At 43.4% G+C, this 19,756-nt stretch overlaps 1 protein-coding gene across 6 annotated transcripts in view; it reads left to right on the top strand.

The window, feature by feature from the left end:
* Positions 1-19,756, top strand: part of SORBS2 (sorbin and SH3 domain containing 2) — a 280,974-nt gene that overhangs the window by 210,611 nt on the left and 50,607 nt on the right. For 3 of the 6 annotated variants that reach the window (XM_044297794.1, XM_044297811.1, XM_044297828.1), the window contains 2 exons: positions 4,865-4,948; positions 12,723-12,779. The exons of 2 other annotated variants lie outside the window; for them this stretch is intronic. In XM_044297794.1, coding sequence (XP_044153729.1) covers positions 4,865-4,948; positions 12,723-12,779 — 141 coding nt within the window. The remainder of the gene's footprint in view (positions 1-4,864; positions 4,949-12,722; positions 12,780-19,756) is intronic. One more of the 6 variants, XM_044297818.1, reaches the window with a different exon arrangement.

The raw sequence follows: 19,756 nt of genomic DNA, 5'->3' as shown, positions 1-19,756 counted from the left end.
TAATGGGATAGAGCTGCAATACCAAGCATAGCCACTATACAATGTGCAGCACTGTGCTTGGATTACTATAAAGAAGCCACTGCCAGTGGCATACATACAATGGAAGCAGACCACGCAGCTGCTCTGGGGCCTGGGGGAGTGGAGACCATTGCCAAACTGCTTCTCCTGCTTCCTAACATGAAACCACCAGATTTTCCTATATGTGCCACAAGAGGGCGCCCATTGCATACAGATTTTAACAGCTTCAATTGAGTTCAGTGGTAACTATATAAATTCATATGCAGGTAGCTCCCCCTAGTGGTTTCTGCAAGAATCCAGTTTTATCATTTACAATATGAAAATAATCAGTCAGATGAAGTAGATGAGGAAGAAATTTTGGCAGACATTTCACGGGGAAAGGGCCTTTAATAATTGCTGCTATGTGGCCCTATTATATCTGTGTACATCCGCAAGTATTGTACCCCTCTGAGCAACACAGCTCCAAACAGCTAATCCAGGGAAGGGTGTGCAGGGAGACGGACTGGACTCCAACGATCAGATATTGATTACCTATCCACAGGATAAAACCCCTTTTTAACCTTTTCCACTGAGAACTAAAGCCTGTATCACTCTGCCAGATTGTTTGTCAAATAATCGCTAAAGAGCGTTCACATGAATGCTCGTTAGCATTCATCTTGCAGTGAAATACTACCACCAATTGCCCGATGAACGAGCAAACGCTTGATCATCAGGCAATCCAAATCTTTTGACATGCTAAAAGATTATTGTTTACAGGCGGCAGATCGTGGTATCTAATAACGATCTGTCGGTGGCAAACGCTATACAGCATGAGGACGAGCGATGCTGTGGAGAAGATCGTTGCATGTAATAGCAGCAGTCTACTCAGCTAGTGAGCAGGTGATTACCGGGAGGGACATATGTCTGTCACAGGCTTAATGCTTCACACAGTGTTCTTGTCTTTAAATTATTGTCAAACTTCAAATATCAACACAGTTATCTAGTCATCACAGGAGAAGTGGAGATCCAGATTCTGTATCTGCATGCTCACCTCTACAGTATACAGCAATGTACAGTCGTGGCCAAAAGTTTTGAGAATTACATAAATATTGGAAATTGGAAAAGTTGCTGCTTAAGTTTTTATAATAGCAATTTGCATATACTCCAGAATGTTATGAAGAGTGATCAGATGAATTGCATAGTCCTTCTTTGCCATGAAAATTAACTTAATGCCAAAAAAACCTTTCCACTGCATTTCATTGCTGTCATTAAAGGACCTGCTGAGATCATTTCAGTAATCGTCTTGTTAACTCAGGTGAAAATGTTGACGAGCACAAGGCTGGAGATCATTATGTCAGGCTGATTGGGTTAAAATGGCAGACTTGACCTGTTAAAAGAAGGGTGATGCTTGAAATTATTGTTCTTCCATTGTTAACCATGGTGACCTGCAAAGAAACGTGTGCAGCCATCATTGCGTTGCATAAAAATGTCTTCACAGGCAAGGATATTGTGGCTACTAAGATTGCACCTACATTGCAATCAACAATTTATAGGATCATCAAGAACTTCAAGGAAAGAGGTTCAATTCTTGTTTAAAAGGCTTCAGGGCGTCCAAGAAAGTCCAGCAAGCGCCAGGATTGTCTCCTAAAGAGGATTCAGCTGCGGGATTGGAGTGCCACCAGTGCAGAGCTTGCTCAGGAATGGCAGCAGGCAGGTCTGAGCGCATCTGCACGCACAGTGAGGCGAAGACTTTTGGAAGATGACCTGGTGTCAAGGGCAGCAAAGAAGCCACTTCTCTCCCAAAAAAACATCAGGGACAGATTGATCTTCTGCAGAAAATATGGTGAATGGACAGCTGAGGACTGGGGCAAAGTCATATTCTCTGATGAAGCCTCTTTCCGATTGTTTGGGGCATCAGAAAAAAGGCTTGTCCGGAGAAGAAAATGTGAGCGCTACCATCAGTCCTGTGTCATGCCAACAGTAAAGCATCTTGAGACCATTCATATGTGGGGTTGCTTCTCATCCATGAATAAAGAATGGTACCAAAACACCCTCCAACAGCAACTTCTTCCAACAATCCAACAACAGTTTGGTGAAGAACAATGCATTTTCCAGCACGATGGAGCACCGCGCCATAAGGCAAAAGTGATAACTAAGTGGCTCGGGGACCAAAACGTTGACATTTTGGGTCCATGGCCTGGAAACTCTCCAGATCTTAATCCCATTGAGAACTTGTGGTCAATCCTCAAGAGGCGGGTGGACAAACAAAAACCCACTAATTCTGACAAACTCCAAGAAGTGATTATGAAAGAATGGGTTGCTATCAGTCAGGAATTAGCCCAGAAGTTGATTGAGAGCATGCCCAGTCGAATTGCAGAGGTCCTGAAAAAGAAGGGCCAACACTGCAAATACTGACTCTTTGCATAAATGTCATGTCATTGTCGATAAAAGCCTTTGAAACGTATGAAGTGCGTGTAATTATATTTCACTACATCACAGAAACAACTGAAACAAAGATCTAAAAGCAGTTTAGCAGCAAACTTTGTGAAAACTAATATTTGTGTAATTCTCAAAACTTTTGGCCACGACTGTAGTTCTACAGTAATAGATAATATGATATCAGTTGAGAAGTTTATAATCTAATATCCTTGACACTAATGTACAGACTTCTTATAAACCATTGGGGACTTTATATTCCAGGCTGATTCTAGCTGATGTGGGAAAATCCATAATTAAAGCCACAATACAGTTAGGGCCTAGACTAGCGGGTGTGTCTTGTTTTCATAAGGCAAGAATAACCTGGGCATGGTGCCAGGCAATGTTTGCTGCAGTCACTGCATAAACACTATATCTCTGATGAATCTGACCATGTATAAAAGCTAAATGTGAAACCACCAACAGGAGATAAATCATGTAACACATGCCAAAGTTTCCCATGCCAGAGTTTCAGTCCATCTTATGCAGGGACTGAGATTTCTCTAGCAGAGATATGTATACATCATCTCAGCATGTCAGAAGTTTACTTGTCCATGAGACACAAACAGGATTCCCTTGCATCTTTAGCAATAGAGCAGTGCGCTCTGTAGTATTTGGCAAAATAAGCAGAATTATATATTCACTCTCCATTATTCACTGCACTGAATACATTATTCATATAAGGGAATGATACTAAAAGTGTCTGCTTTTGTTATTGCCCTTTTTTCGATAGAAGGGTGTACATTCTGTGCAGGATGTCATTAGACATGATGACGTGTTAGGTATTTGTCAGGTCGAGGACCCAGTTATAGCTAGACACCTGGGTACAGGGCATGCAAGCTATGCCTCTGCTACCCTGCACCTTTTCTAGGGTCAGATGTAAATGTGTGCAAATATATCTTGTTGTGGTAAAATCCATACATTGCTATCCCATACACAGTTATAGACAACACCCTGTATGGGACTGCTGAAGACAGCTGAGCACTTGTACTCGACTATCTCCAGCAGTCCTGCAGAGTTTAATGGAGCACCAATGTGCATGCGTGACCACTGATCCACTCAACCTTGTGATCCATCAGTTGGACCTTCACTGATCAGACACTCATTCCCTACTCTGTGGTTTAGGGGTTAACTCTATATAATGGTAAAACCTCTTTAAAGTGTATGTCTACTTTTGAAAAACTTAAAGATTTTGCTCAGTGGGGGTCCAAAGGCTGAGGCCACCACAGATTGGTAAAACTAGAAGATAGAAGTGCTCAGAGAGCTTTCTCTCGTCACTGTTGAAGATGGTCTCAATAAAAAGTCTACAAGTCGTCTCTGCAGGAGTGCTTCTATCTCTCCATTTTACCAGTCTTGAGGATTTCAGCACTTGGCGTCCCACTAATCACAACCTTTGATGTCACAATGACATAATCAAACTTTTTTCAAAAATAAAGTTACACTTCAAGCTTCAGATAATTTGTAAAAACTTTAGAACTAAATTAGATTCATATCTCCTACCAACTCCAGCTCTTGTAAGGCTACTTTCACACTAGCGTTTCTTGCGGATCCATCATAGATCTGCAAAAACGCTTCCGTTACAATAATACAACTGCATGCATCCATCATGAACGGATACAGTTGTATTATGTCTTCTATAGCCAAGACGGATCAGTCTTGAACACCATTGAAAGTCAATGGGGGACGGATCCGTTTTCTATTGTGTCAGAGAAAACGGATCCGTCCCTATTGACTTACATTGTGTGTCAGGACATATCCGTCTTGCTCCACACCAGCGCAACCAAACGGAACGGAGTGCATTTTGGTGCATTCCGTTTCGTTCCATTTAGTTTTGTCCCCATTGACAATGAATCGGGACAAAACTGAAGCGTTTTCTTCTGCTATTGAGATCCTATGACGGATCTCAATAGCGGAATTGAAAACGCAGATGTGAAAGTTGTCTAACTTGCACTCTGGCAAATGTAATTTTACACAAGACAGTAAAGATAAATCCTGCAGTGTAGTGCAGAATAGTGAGTTACATTATAGGCGGTTATCTAGGTTGACAGAGTGTTGACAACTTCCAGTATCAACCAGCAGAATGTGAATGTGCCTGTAATATGACATATGTAAGTCAAGATTGGCTGAGGAAAAGTTAGGAATTTATGATTTTAGTCAACTTTATATAGAAGTAAACTGTAAAACAGTGTGTGATGGTATACCTGCACTTTAGGTATCTATACGACTTTCAGTCAATTCATCAATGAATCTGTGAAAAACGTTGGTGCTGCTAATGAACATCTTTAGTTAATCGTTCCCTGCACTAGTGTGTTATGCTTCTTTACTGCTATTATTTTAGAATTTGTACCTTTTTGAGTACCTTTTACCTCCCCTTCCTTGCTTCCTACTCCAGAATGGTCGTATAAATCCAGATGAGATAGATTTAGAAAATGAACCATGGTATAAATTCTTTTCAGAACTGGAGTTTGGACATCCGGTAAGTGAGGTTAGATACAGTACTAATGCTTACAATAGGTGTTAGGATAATCTAATCCTGTGAATCTTATGGTTTATTAACTCCCACTTATGCACCATCAGGGATAAACATATGCTGTGCACCTATTTGTAGGAGAAGCAATCACTTGTTGTAGAGAATCATGCTTTACTGTGATAGCTGTCTATAAAATGTAGTATATTCTATGATAGGACTTCCTGTAGGCCATAACCTGACACATCAAGGTGTCTAATGTCTTTACACTGTAACTATTTTCCCCATTGGACAGATGATGAAAATGGTTATTGCAGTACTAATTATACACATTTTATGTGGGCTGCTTAATTTATTAAATATTGCATCCAATTTGGATTAAGGCCATCATAAAACCGAACATGTACAAATCTGAATAAAGTGTATCAAGCACATACATTTTACATGATGGCTATAGTGAGGAGGAAGATGGGATCATACAAATGCAGTCTTCCCAAAGAAGTAGATACAGAAATATATAAGTAATGTCCAGTGCTACATCTCTATGTCCATTAATTGTAATTTTCCATTAAGTGCCATTTATAGTACTGCTGTCCTCTTATGCCACTTTCTATAGTATATCTAAGTGAATACATAATTAAACTAGCACCAGGAAAGGGGAACTGATGGTAACAGGAGATCAGTGCACATTAGATAGATAATTGCCACAATCCAGAAGAAACGAGTTATCTGATTAAGACTTGAAAATAGAACTGTAATGGACAATACCAAGGTGACAAAATGCTTTGTGTTTTTTCATGTATACACAGTACTGTGCAAAAGTCAGAGACCACCTTTTTAGTCAATTAAAGTCAAAATTGTAAGTTAATGGAGGAAGGATACCCTGTTTAGAATCATTTCTCGGTCTGAGTGGAAAGTGGTTTCAAAGACCAACTCTGGTAGGTCCTAACCCTGCATTACACAGAAAACCTGTTGATTTGAATAGGCACTCTGTAATGCTTAGTTTCCCTTATGGTGGCACTGCTGGGAAGCATTTATAGCCAGGTGTCCCCAAAGATTACTGCTGATCGCTAGGGGTAGAAGTCATAGTCAAGGGACCCTTCTAACAAGTTTGATATTGCCCAAAGCTACCTATAAATGGGATTTCTCACAAGGAAAACCCCTTTCCATATGTGGCCAGCCGCAGAGGCTTCTGAAGCTGATCATCGAGTTGGCTTCAATTTAAGAAAAAAGATGTCTTAATGAGACAAAGCCTTTTCATCCCTGAGAGCTTCCTTCAGTAAATATATATATATGTCCATCCACTGTTAGAAGAAAACTTAGTTTTATCGATCTGAAATGACTTGTAGCTGTCAAGATGTACTGAGAAAAGGTAACAAGGAAGCAAAAGAAAATTTGCACTAGAATAACTGGATATTTCAGATGTTTTATGGACTAAAGCACTATCTACATCAGTCAAGAGGAGCTCATCATGTTGGGGGATATTTAAAGGTCTGGAGTTGGCGACTTGTTTGTGAATAAATTTACAAACAAATCGCAAATTTCTATACAGTTTTTTTTTTGTAAATCCATTTCTACAGTCGGATAAAAACCTAAAAACCCCAAGTTCATCAGACAAACCAGTAAAACAAGCTACTGGTGTTCTCAGAAGAGTGGCCACTGCAGAACCTAGACTACACTTGGCTGGTAACAGGCGTCATCCCAGAAGATTGGAAATGAGCAAATGTTGTGCCCATTCACAAGAAAAGTAGTAGGGAGGAATCGGGCAACTATAGGCCAGTAAGCCTGACATCAATAATGGGGAAATTAATGGAAACCATACTTAAGGAGAGGATTGTGGAACATCTAAAATCCCATGGATTGAAAGATGAAAAACAGCATGGGTTTACTTCAGGGAGATCATGTCAAACTAATCTTATTGATTTTTATGATTGGGTGACTAAAATAATAGATGGCGGAGGTGCAGTAGACATCGCTTATCTGGACTTTAGTAAGGCTTTTAATACTGTCCCACATATAAGGCTTATCAATAAATTGCAGTATTTGGGCTTGGACTCCCATATTGTTGAATGGATTAGGCAGTGGCTGAGGGACAGACAACAGAGGGTTGTAGTCAATGGAGTATATTCAGACCATGGTCTTGTTATCAGTGGGGTACCTCAGAGATCTGTTCTGGGACCCATATTGTTTAATATATTTATCAGAAGAAGACTGAAAGGTAGGCAGACAATGTCATAGAGCAGCAGGAAATGCTAGCAGAATGCTTGGGTGTAAAGGGAGAGGCATTACCAGTAGAAAGAGGGAGGTGCTCATGCCGCTCTACAGAGCACTAGTGAGACCTCATTTGGAGTATTGTGCTCAGTACTGGAGACCATATCTCCAGAAGGATATTGATACTTTGGAGAGAGTTCAGAGAAGAGCTACTAAACTGGTACATGGATTGCAGGATAAAACTTACCAGGAAAGATTAAAGGACCTTAACATGTATAGCTTGGAAGAAAGACGAGACAGAGGGGATATGATAGAAACTTTTAAATACATAAAGGGAATCATCAAGGTAAAAGAGGAGAGAATATTTAAAAGAAGAAAAACTGCTACAAGAGGACATAGTTTTAAATTAGCGGGACAAAGGTTTAAAAGTAATATCAGGAAGTATTACTTTACTGAGAGAGTAGTGGATGCATGGAATAGCCTTCCTGCAGAAGTGGTAGCTGCAAATACAGTGAAGGAGTTTAAACATGCATGCGATAGGCATAAGGCCATCCTTCATATAAGATAGGGCCAGTGGCTATTCATAGTATTCAGTATATCGGGCAGACTAGATAGGCCAAATGGTTCTTCTCTGCCGACACATTCTATGTTTCTATGTACTTGTATCATGAGGAGAAAAAAAGCGATCAACTCCTGCACTGAACTTTAGATTTGTTGGTAAGAAACAAGGAAAATTTCAATGCAGATCTTTACTGCAAGTCGCCTAAAAAATATGGAAGTTGTGATGAAGTAAAGGGTGATGCACAGCATAGACTTGAGATTTGTGTAATTTTCAAAAAAAAACAATTACTCTTTAGTCAGCTGCAGATGTAGACGTAGGGCAGTGTAATTGTTACAATGGCCAACTGGAGTTATGTACCCACTAGATCACTAAAAGAATTTGGAGCGGAGTCTTAGGGACTCTATGTTCTTTACCCATAACCCCAGAAAGAAAGTACAGATTTTCCCACAGGGAATCCCTAGGTTGATGCACCTGGAATAGTCTCCATTAGCAGCAGCTGACAGTGAGTCAGGCAGGGCAAAAGTTGAAGGAGGCAGAGTTTACTCATAAACTGAAATCGGGCAGATGTCAAGATGGACAGCAGACAACTAGAAGAGGTCAAGGCAACAAGCCAGGTCATTAACACAGAACTCGTGCAAAGACATACCCAATGGACTTTACTTCTCAGACCCAGAGTGGAGGGAGGAAAACTCTTTTACACCCTGGGGTATACAGACATTGACTAAGATAAGGGGCACGTAGCACACTGTAGCCCTTTAAGAAGCCGGGAATAGGCATCTGCATGTGACCTAGTGGTAGAATAGCACAGCATGTGAGGAGAGCAGTGGCCAAAAGTAGAATGCTGGGCACACATAGAAAGAAGTTGATAAAACATGATAGTAATAGCTTCAGATTTGGGTTCTTCCCTTCCATCTGCTGAATCCATTTCCCTCTGATACTGTGGTACTGACAAACTGAGAAGTTGCAGCTACATCTCCCTCCTCCCTATTTACTGTTTCACACTAGATAGATTTTTGTTTTCTATTGATCTCGAGGAGGTTTCTGAATGTTTACAGAGACTGAAAGGAGAGGAAACGAGAATTCCATGCTCCCGGAAGGTGCCAGTTTGCCCTAATAAGATATATTTTAAAAGTTTCATATATTTACATGTATCACTGATATATAAAAAATGATAGGTACACTTTAAATAGAGTTAATTGTATATCTGAATTTTGCACATTATTGTATGTACTGTATACATATTTTAAATACAAAGAGATTTGATCAGTTCACCCATCCAGATATCTGATACGGTGCACAAACAACAGGGCTGTCTTCCAGAACTAAATGTATTCAATAGTGATGCCTCAGCACACGCTAAAGTCTTCAGCATTATTGTCTCTACATGCAAAAAAGATTAAAATCTGGATCGATCACTATTAAATACATATTTTAAGTAACAAGGCCATCTGACCTGGTAAAAACACACCTGGAGCAGTGCTGAGCGACTTCTAGTTTGTAGCTTAGTGTCAATTTGGCGAACACTGGAACACTCGCTCTGCGCTGGAGGCAGCAAGACCTGATGCTACCAGCGTTGTGACATCACATTATCACGCTGGGAACGTCACGTTTGTGGCTTCCAGTATGAGTCCCTGTGATGTTTTTATTTTTATTTTTTTGTCGGTACTATCCTGAGTGGGGGCTGTTGGGGTATTATATGTATGTAATATATATATATATATATATATATATAGTCGTGGCCAAAAGTTTTGAGAATTACATAAATATTGGAAATTGGAAAAGTTGCTGCTTAAGTTTTTATAATAGCAATTTGCATATACTCCAGAATGTTATGAAGAGTGATCAGATGAATTGCATAGTCCTTCTTTGCCATGAAAATTAACTTAATGCCAAAAAAACCTTTCCACTGCATTTCATTGCTGTCATTAAAGGACCTGCTGAGATCATTTCAGTAATCGTCTTGTTAACTCAGGTGAGAATGTTGACGAGCACAAGGCTGGAGATCATTATATCAGGCTTGACCTGTTAAAAGGAGGGTGATGCTTAAAATCATTGTTCTTCCATTGTTAACCATGGTTACCTGCAAAGAAACGCATGCAGCCTACTAAGGCTAACGCATGCTACTAAGATTGCACCTCAATCAACAATTTATAGGATCATCAAGAACTTCAAGGAAAGAGGTTCAATTCTTGTTAAGAAGGCTTCAGGGCGTCCAAGAAAGTCCAGCAAGCGCCAGGATCGTCTCCTAAAGAGAACTCAGCTGCGGGATCGGAGTGCCACCAGTGCAGAGCTTGCTCAGGAATGGCAGCAGGCAGGTGTGAGCGCATCTGCACGCACAGTGAGGCGAAGACTTTTGGAAGATGGCCTGGTGTCAAGAAGGGCAGCAAAGAAGCCACTTCTCTCCAAAAAAAACATCAGGGACAGATTGATCTTCTGAAGAAAATATGGTGAATGGACTGCTGAGGACTGGGGCAAAGTCATATTCTCAGATGAAGCCTCTTTCCGATTGTTTGGGGCATCAGGAAAAAGGCTTGTCCGGAGAAGAAAAGGTGAGCGCTACCATCAGTCCTGTGTCATGCCAACAGTAAAGCATCCTGAGACCATTCATGTGTGGGGTTGCTTCTCATCCAAGGGAGTGGGCTCACTCACAATTTTGCCCCAAAACACAGCCATGAATAAAGAATGGTACCAAAACACCCTCCAACAGCAACTTCTTCCAACAACAGTTTGGTGAAGAACAATGCATTTTCCAACACAATGGAGCACCGTGCCATAAGGCAAAAGTGATAACTAAGTGGCTCGAGGACCAAAACATTGACATTTTGGGTCCATGGCCTGGAAACTCCCCAGATCTTAATCCCATTGAGAACTTGTGGTCAATCCTCAAGAGGCGGGTGGACAAACAAAAACCCACTAATTCTGACAAACTCCAAGAAGTGATTATGAAAGAATGGGTTGCTATCGGTCAGGAATTGGCCCAGAAGTTGATTGAGAGCATGCCTAGTCAAATTGCAGAGGTCCTGAAAAAGAAGGGCCAACACTGCAAATACTGACTCTTTGCATAAATGTCATGTAATTGTCGATAAAAGCCTTTGAAACGTATGAAGTGCGTGTAATTATATTTCACTACATCACAGAAACAACTGAAACAAAGATCTAAAAGCAGTTTAGCAGCAAAATTTGTGAAAACGAATATTTGTGTCATTCTCAAAACTTTTGGCCACGACTGTATACTGTATATGGAGGTGCTAAGGGGGTCATAATATATATCGGGGGGCACTATGGGGGTATTTCATATACTGGCTGCCACAGAGGTGCAATATTTTTACTGGGTGCACTAAGGGGGTCATTATAGATACAGGGGGCACTAAGGTGCCATGATATATATGGGGGCATTATATATTCTGAGGGCACCGTGGGGGACATAATTTATAATGAGGGTACTGTAGGGGTTGAGGTTTTAAACAAAAGCCAATCAAATTAATCCCTACAGATGCCAAACAGATGGCCAGGAAATAGATGCACACACAGATGCAAAACAGTTTTGAATGTACCTTTAGTTTAGAGCAGCAATTCTTGTATATCAACTTGCTTGAGTATATTCACACATTAGTACAGTGGCCAAGTATTACAATGTAATTTGTGGAATTTTTTGAAAGTCTATTCACACAGTGAAATATAAACCACAATTCTTTAGAGCAGGGAGAAGTTGTTCAAAACCGCCCTATTCTCCAATTATACAATTTTTGTGGTGTTTTTTTTGTGTGCAAGTTTTGGGGGAAAACATAACTAAACAAAGCAGTTTTTATTGTTTTCATAGTCTCATTACCAGGAAACTGAATCTGCAACCATCACGGTTTATGTATTTTACCGGTCCATTGAGGTGAAGCTTTCTGAACCTAAATTTGACCAAAAGTCATACAGATCAGCAACCAGCCACCCATGAGTCTTCTCAATCATTCTTCATCAGGTTGCTGTGCAGGGCCATCTTTAACGTGGGGCAAAAGGGGCAGCTGCCCCAGGCCCAGTTGCTCCTGGGTGGCCCAAGGCAGCTGCCTCTTGAGCCCCGCTGGCCACTGGAGGACCTTTCATGGGTCCATAATTTATTAACTAAGTAGTAGGACATGTAGAGCATACACGAGGGATGTCCCTGCACTTACTATTATCTCTGGGAGCCGCTCCGTTGTGCTGATGTGGCCCCTGTTGCATTCTCCTGCACTGTATGCTAAGTAACAGCATCGGAACACCAGGGAGGAGACATCAGCTTTTCTCTGTGGGTGTTAGGTCTCCCTGGCTGTACCGCTGTCCAATGCAGAACGTCACAGCCAGGGAGAAGGTGAGTTTCTCCCCCCCCCCCCCCTTCATGTATGCCCTACATGTCCTGCTACTTAGTTAATAAAGTATGGACCCATGAATGCGGCAGCGGCACTTGTGTTCTCCCTCTTGCCCAGGGTCCAATCAATATTAAAGACGGCCCTGTTGCTGTGTTATAATCCTCAGGAAATAATTGGCAGTGCATTGGTGACGGCACATTACAAGGTCATAAATCAGTTGCTCACTAGCTGTAACATCTAGGCTTTAAATGCAGTAACTGACTAGTGCAGTATATATGGAAACCTTTACTTTAGGAAAGAGGTGCACAGAAGATATGGTGCAAAATAGGGTGTTTACAGAGTGCTGGGCCTGCATGCCTTCCCCTTGTAAATGTGTGGAGTATTTGTGTTTTCATTGCTGAAGCCTGTAGAGTGACTACCTGCATATGACAATGGCACTAACGTGTCCCCAGCACTTAGCTGATGTGTGCTTTTTGCTTTGTGTGGCTTGCATGTAGACATTTCACGACTTTCCACTAATTTCTCTGTTTTTCCTCATGTCAGTAGTTTGCTTTCTTTCCTTTTAAAGCCTTTTTTGTGGAAAAAGTAACACCAACATTCTCCTTCACTTTGGTAATGGTCTACTATCATGATTACCCATTTCACCTCTGCATTTCTGTTCTGTGTCTGCCACCAGCCTCCTAAAAAACTATTGGATTATGTGCAGGAGAGTCCCTCTCGTGTGTCTACTGAGGTAAATCTTATTCATTGTTTGCATTTGGATTTATTTTTATCTTTCTGCCTATGGGGTCATTAAAATATATTAAAGGGTAAACCGTCCAATAACAATAGATTTACATTACTGAGGATATAAACTATTCATTTTTTTTCATACCTCTTAGTCTAAAGGTGCCTAAACACCTGCAATTGCTGCCAGTCGAACGCTGGTCATTGTCTATCTCTCCCATTCACCTACATGCTCGATTCGGCTAAGCAAGTACATGTATTTGGGGGACAGAGTCACTGTCAGACCTAACTTACAGTGGCTTATCTCCTGTGAGAACAAAAGGCTTGGGGGTTGCAATTCAGTGCGGGAGCTCTCCATACACATTATGCACCACCAAAATGATAGGTTTAGATCACAATGGCCTTAAGTTTACTTTACAGCAAATAACTCACTTATATTTCTTTTTCTCTCTCCAAATACTCTGTGAATATACATAGAGTAGGACATTGTCCAGTAATATGTCCTGGATATTTACTGTACGTATAAAGCAGACATGTCTGTGGCTGTTGCTTTAAACCATGTTGGCATAAATGTGAGGTGGTCCCATAGATGCTATATTGGGTTAAAGTCTGGGGAATTAGGAGGCCATTCTAGTATTTGGAAGTCTTAGTCATACTCCAACCAATGTTTCTCACCTGACACGCCAACGCCATCTGTTCCATGAAGCAGAAAACATGACTCATTGGAGAAGGCAACCCTTTGCCAATCAGCAGAGGTCCAATTCCAATATTTCAGTGAAAATTGAAGCTTTTCTGCTGATACAACTTTGTTAGCAGAGGTGCAGTGACCATCCGTCTGCTTCAGAGCCCCATATGCAGTAAGGTTCCTTGAACTGTTGTTTTAGACATTCGTCTGTTTGCCCCCTGGTTCATTTTGGAGGTGAGCTGCTCCGCTGTAGTGTTTCAGTCTGCCCTTGCCAATGTTCAGCTCACGACATGTGACTTACTTCATGACCTACATGCTGAAAGTAGGAAGTGGTCATAAAAAAAAGTGACTCAACTGTGTATGCAATCAGGAGGCAGGGCCGGTTCTAGGTGAAATAGGGCCCTGGGGCAAAAAACAATAAGGGCCCCCCACACACACGACATTTGCTGACTTTAACACCCCCCCCCCCCCATCACTACAGAAATACAGCGCCCCATACCTCTTACATACAGTGATGTCTTTTGATGAAGATGTTCTCCGTCCTCGTCTTCTCCTTTCAGACCAGACCACCATTTTGTCGCCATTTTCTGTCTCTGCAGTTTGACAACAAAAAAAAAATCTTAGTTTACTACTTTTCTATCATCCTCCCATCTTCTGGACAAATCATCCTACTACCCCCAATACTGTGCTGCTGTGCTCCCCAATACTATACTGCAGAAACAGATAATACTAGAACCACACAGAGCCCCCCATATAAAATACCTCTTCTTTGTGGCCTCAGTAAAAGTCCCCATAGTGCCCCATAATAATTTGCCAGTATCAAGTGCCTCTCCATGCCCCCCATATGCCAGTAACAAGTGCCAAACCCCCCATGTGCCAGTAACAAGTGCCTCTCCATGCCTCCCATGTGCCAGTAACAAGTGCCAAACCCCCCATGTGCCAGTAACAAGTGCCTCTCTTCGCCCCATGTGCCAGTATCAAGTGTCTCCCCCCATCCTCACCCCCATGTGCCAGTATGAAGTGCCAAACCCCCCATGCGCCAGTATCAAGTGTCAACCCCCCATGTGCTAGTATCAAGTGCCAACCAGCCCCCCCCATGTGCCAGGATCAAGTTCCAAACACCCCCATGTGCCAGGATCAAGCGCCAACCCCCCCCCCCCCCATATGTGCCAGGATCAAGTGCCTCCCGCTCCCCCCATGTGTCAGTAAAAGTCCGGTATAAAAATAAAAAAAAAACACTTATACTTACCTCCATGACACAGCGATGCAGGCCTCTTCCGGCCTGTGTCCCGCGCTGTACGGCTCAGGCAGCACGATGACGTCATAGCGCCGCCCGCAACGGCCTTTTATAGGCTGCGGGCCTTGTGCCGGCAGCCTATCAGAGGAATAGGGAAGGGAGACGCCTCTCCCTGCCCCACAGCACAGCCATCTGTATCACTGTCCTGAGGACGGCGATACAGATGACTATGGAGATGAACGCTTCCACAATGGAAGCGTTCATCTCCCTGTAACCTGCCGGTGTCGGGTGGTGGGCTTGGGGGCCCCAAGGACTCGGGGGCCCAGGGGCAATTGCCTGCCTGCCTTGCCTCTATGGAAGCGCCGGCCCTGCCAGGAGGAGAGAATACCTATCTTTCCATCCTGCCAGCAGCTGCTGTGCTCCTCTGATGTGTCTGAAGCCGCCAATGTGGAAGTGGAGGTGCTAGCGGCACCAGACACAGCAGAGTAATGCAGCTGCTGTCAGGATGGAAAGGTACAGTGCTTTCTCCCCTTGCAGAGGCTCCACTGCCACCAGTTATTGCATAAGCCACAGCACATTCCTACTGGTTAAATGCTTTTGATAAAACCCACTGACACCAGTGACTGGATATAAAATATGCGCAGGCACCATAACACAGGGCTGTCCACTTGTGGGCCAGTCCAAGCCTGGATACGTAGATAAAATTCAGGAAAGCTGCAGTGTAAATTACATAGTGCAGAACAGATTTATCATATGAGTCTATGATGATTGCTCCAAAGAAACAGGAAAGGAGCATTTTTGGCGACAGACGATCTTTATATTATGTATATATATAATTACTTGCCAAAAGTTAAACAATTAAGGGAAGTGACTTTCTGACCACATGGCAGATCTCTTAGGGCTCTTTTATACGAGCGGATCCCGTGCGGGTAAAAGAGAGCCAACCCCCGTTCCGGACAGCAGAGCCTCTCTGTGACCTTTTTACTACAAAATCCCGGTGACAACTTTATCTCACTGTGATTTTGTTGTAAAAAGGTCACAGAGAGGCATGGAGCATTATCAATCATGTTAATGCTCCGTGTCTCTGCTTTCTGGAGCGGGGGCTTGGCTTTATTTCACGCAGCGGATTACCCGCACGGCATCCACTCGTGTGAAAGAGCCCTTATTTAGGTTTGTCTGCTGTGCATTGAGTTCTTTTCTTTTCACGCAGCAGCAGTGCCCTTTCATGTTGTCTTTTATAAGCTATTACTATTATTTCACCCATGGAGGGTGAATGCAAACATATTAGAGTTTCAGGTGCTGTGCGTATAATAAGAACAATAAGCATCTTTTTATAGTGAGAATAATGTACAGTAAATAGATTTTTCAATAGCCAATAAGTAGGTTGAAAATTATACAGTTTAACACATTTCACATATTATTCATAAATCGTTCAATGAATACCCTCAGATAGTAGATGAGTAAGGCTACTTTCACACTAGCGGCACGGACCTCCCGCAGGCTGTTCCGTCGGGTGAACAACCTGTCGGATCCATCCTGCCGCTAGTGAACATGTGCCCCCGGACTGCCGCTCCTTCCTCATTGCTTTAAATAAATCCACACATTTCACTAATTAACAGTTTTCCCATTAACAGTAATTAGGCATAGTCTGAACATGCCCCCATCCCCTAACCATCCTGCTTAGTCTAGTTTCACACTAGAACATACAATTTCACATAATAGTTTAGGGAACACCAGTTCCCTAATATAATGCTATTTAACCACTTCCCAACCGCCCATTGACTATAAACGTCTGTGGGCAGGTCGTTTATTTCTGAATGGACGTTCTGGAAGGTTCTTTTAGAGATGGCAGCTACATGCTAATCGTGCAGCTGCCGAGCGGGGGGCCGGCTCCTGGGTGTCCCTACCTTATAGTACATATCAGGAAGCAATGTGCGCTTCCTGTTCCGGCCCGGCGGTCATCTGATCGCCGGGCCAGGGAGTGCAGCAGCTGTTGGGTCTTCTATAGACCTCGATCAGCCCTGCACGGAGGCTGTACAGCGGAGTATACTGCGGTACAGCCTCTCTGGGGGTGTATTTCCCCTGTAACTGGGGTTACCATGTCAGCCCCAGTTAGGAGAAATCAATAGTAAAAAAAAAGATGTATGACCTTATGGGGGACACAAAGTGTAAAATAAAACATCTGATATTGTTGCGTTCGTAATGACCGGATCTAAAAAAATATCACATGATCTACCCCATCAAGTAAACGGTGTAAAAAAAAAAAATAGAAAAATGACAACAAACAGCTTTTTTTGTGACTTCACCTCCCAAAAATGAGATAAAAAGCGTTGTTCGGTATTCTGCTCAGGTGCGGTGGGGAAGCTGGCAGCCTGCGAGCGCCCTTTCCTCACCGCGCCTGCGCAAAATACCGAACGGCGCGAGATTTCCCCAGGGCACAAGGCAGGCAGAAGGATGCAAACGATGCCTGGCCCTGTCAATCAACACTTGGAAGGCGTGACTTGAGGTGGGAGATGGGAGCCTCTAGGTGCAGGAGCAACGCTACTGCAGTCCCGGTTGCCATGGTTACTTAGCAATTTGTAGAAGCATCATACTTACCTGCGAGCAGCGATGTCTGTGTCCGGCCAGGAGCTCCTCCTACTAGTAAGTGACAGATCATTAGGCAATGCACCGCACAGACCTGTCACTTACCAATAGGAGGAGCTCCCGGCCGGTCACAGACATCGCTGCTCGCAGGTAAGTATGATGCTTCTACAAATTGCTAAGTAACCATGGCAACTGCAGTAGCGTCCCGGTTGCCATGGTTACCGATCGGAGCCCCAGCGATTACACTGGGACTCCGATCGGTACTCTCCATAGCCACCAATGATAGGGGGGGCGATTTTAATTAGGAGGGGGAGGGAGGGGAGAGGGCCCACTGGCCACCAACGAGTTATCTACAGCGGAGGGAGGGGGGGCCCACTGGACACCAATGAGTTAACTACAGGGGAGGGAGGGGGGGCTGGCTACCAACAAGTTAACTACAGGGGAGGGAGGGGGGCCCACTGGCCACCAATGAGTTAACTACAGGGGAGGGAGGGGGGGCTGGCTACCAACAAGTTAACTACAGGGGAGGGAGGGGGGGCCCACTGGCCACCAATGAGTTAACTACAGGGGAGGGGGGGCCGGCCGCACTGGCCACCAATGAGTTAACTACAGGGGGGGGAAGGGGGGGCCGGCCGCACTGGCCACCAATGAGTTAACTACAGGGGAGGGAGGGGGGGCCGGCCGCACTGGCCACCAATGAGTTAACTACAGGGGAGGGAGTGGGGGGCGGCCGCACTGGCCACCAATGAGTTAAAAACATGGGGGGGGGGGTCTGCCCCCTGCTGCCTGGCAGCACCTGCCAGGCAGCAGGGGGCAGTCATGTACACAGTTTTTCAGTATATTCTAACCTGAAGCGTCCCCATCACCATGGGAACGCCTCTGTGTTAGAATATACTGTCGGATCTGAGTTTTCACGAAGTGAAAACTCACCTCTGAAAAAGCTTTTATGCAGACGGATCTTCGGATCCGCCTGTATGAAAGTAACCTACGGCCACGTATCACGGACACGGATGCCAATCTTGTGTGCATCCGTGTTCTTTCACTGACCCATTGACTTGAATGGGTTGGGTCCGTGAACCGTTGTCCGTCAAAAAAATAGGACAGGTCTTATTTTTTTGACGGACAGGAAACACGGATCACGGTCTCGGCTGCAAAACGGTGCATTTTCCGATTTTTCCACGGACCCATTGAAAGTCAATGGGTCCGCGAAAAAAAATGGAAAACGGCACAACGGCCACGGATGCACACAACGGTCGTGTGCATCCGCCTCTGTGTTAGAATATACTGTCGGAAATGAGTTTTCACGATCTAGCTCATATCCGACAGTATATTCTAACATAGAGGCGTTCCCATGGTGATGGGGACGCTTCAAGTTAAAATATACCATCGGATTGGAGAAAACTCTGATCCGATGGTATAAAAGGGACTCCAGACTTTACATTGAAAGTCAATGGGGACGGATCCGTTTGAAATGGCACCATATTGTGTCAACGTCAAACGGATCCGTCACCATTGACTTGCATTGTAATTCAGGACAGATCCATTTGGCTCCGCACGGCCAGGCGGACACCAAAACGACTTTTTTTTCATGTCCGTGGATCCTCCAAAAATCAAGGAAGACCCACGGACGAAAAAACGGTCACGGATCACGGACCTACGGACCCCGTTTTTGCGGACCGTGAAAAAATACTGTCGTGTGCATGAGGCCTTACTGGGACATGGATAATCATTAGAATAGCAGAGTTAGGTGCAGCTGACATTAGCACATGGCTAATGTCAGCCAGTTTAATACTGAAAATTCGAGTGACAGAAATCTTGCTGAAATTGCTCTCAGTTGTAATTAGGCTATATCCACCGTCACAACCAAAATGCTTTTCTCAGAATTCATCTTAAGTGAAACTGAAGCATTTTGGACTTCCAGTAGTTATACCTTCTTCCAGCTATCCCCCACTTCTTGGAAGGCGAGCAAATGCAGAAATAAAAGACAAAAGAGAGCATGACTGCAGAAGATAGGGTTTGTTAGTAGTCTGTGACCCTGCATCAGAATGGCAAAAAAAAATCATATTTTGCATGGCTGGGTCTTAACAAGGTTCCAAGTAGAGCTTCAACATGCAACAAGAAGAAATGGGAGTGAGACAAAACATTTTTTGAGCATTCAATTTAATGAAAACAACGAATAAACTGAAACAGGCTGTTTTTCAGCTGATCAAAAGTTTAGGACCACACCTCCCAAAAAAATATAACCCCCCAAAACAGAAATCCAACTTACAAACATGGACTCAGTAATGAGTAGCTCTGCCGTTATTGTTTATCACTTCAAAAATTTGTTTCGGCATGCTTGATGCAAGCGTTTCCATGAGGTGAGTGGGAACATTTCTCCAAATGGTGAAGACGGCCGCACGAAGGCCATCTACTGTCTGGAACTGTTGTCCATTTTTGTAAACTTCCCTTGCCATCCATCCCCAAAGGTTCTCAA

This window comes from Bufo gargarizans, chromosome 1, assembly GCF_014858855.1.
Source record: "Bufo gargarizans isolate SCDJY-AF-19 chromosome 1, ASM1485885v1, whole genome shotgun sequence".
Taxonomy (NCBI): Eukaryota; Metazoa; Chordata; class Amphibia; order Anura; family Bufonidae; genus Bufo; species Bufo gargarizans.
The sequence above is the reverse complement of the archived record's forward strand: the minus strand, read 5'-3'. Positions and strand labels throughout refer to the sequence as shown.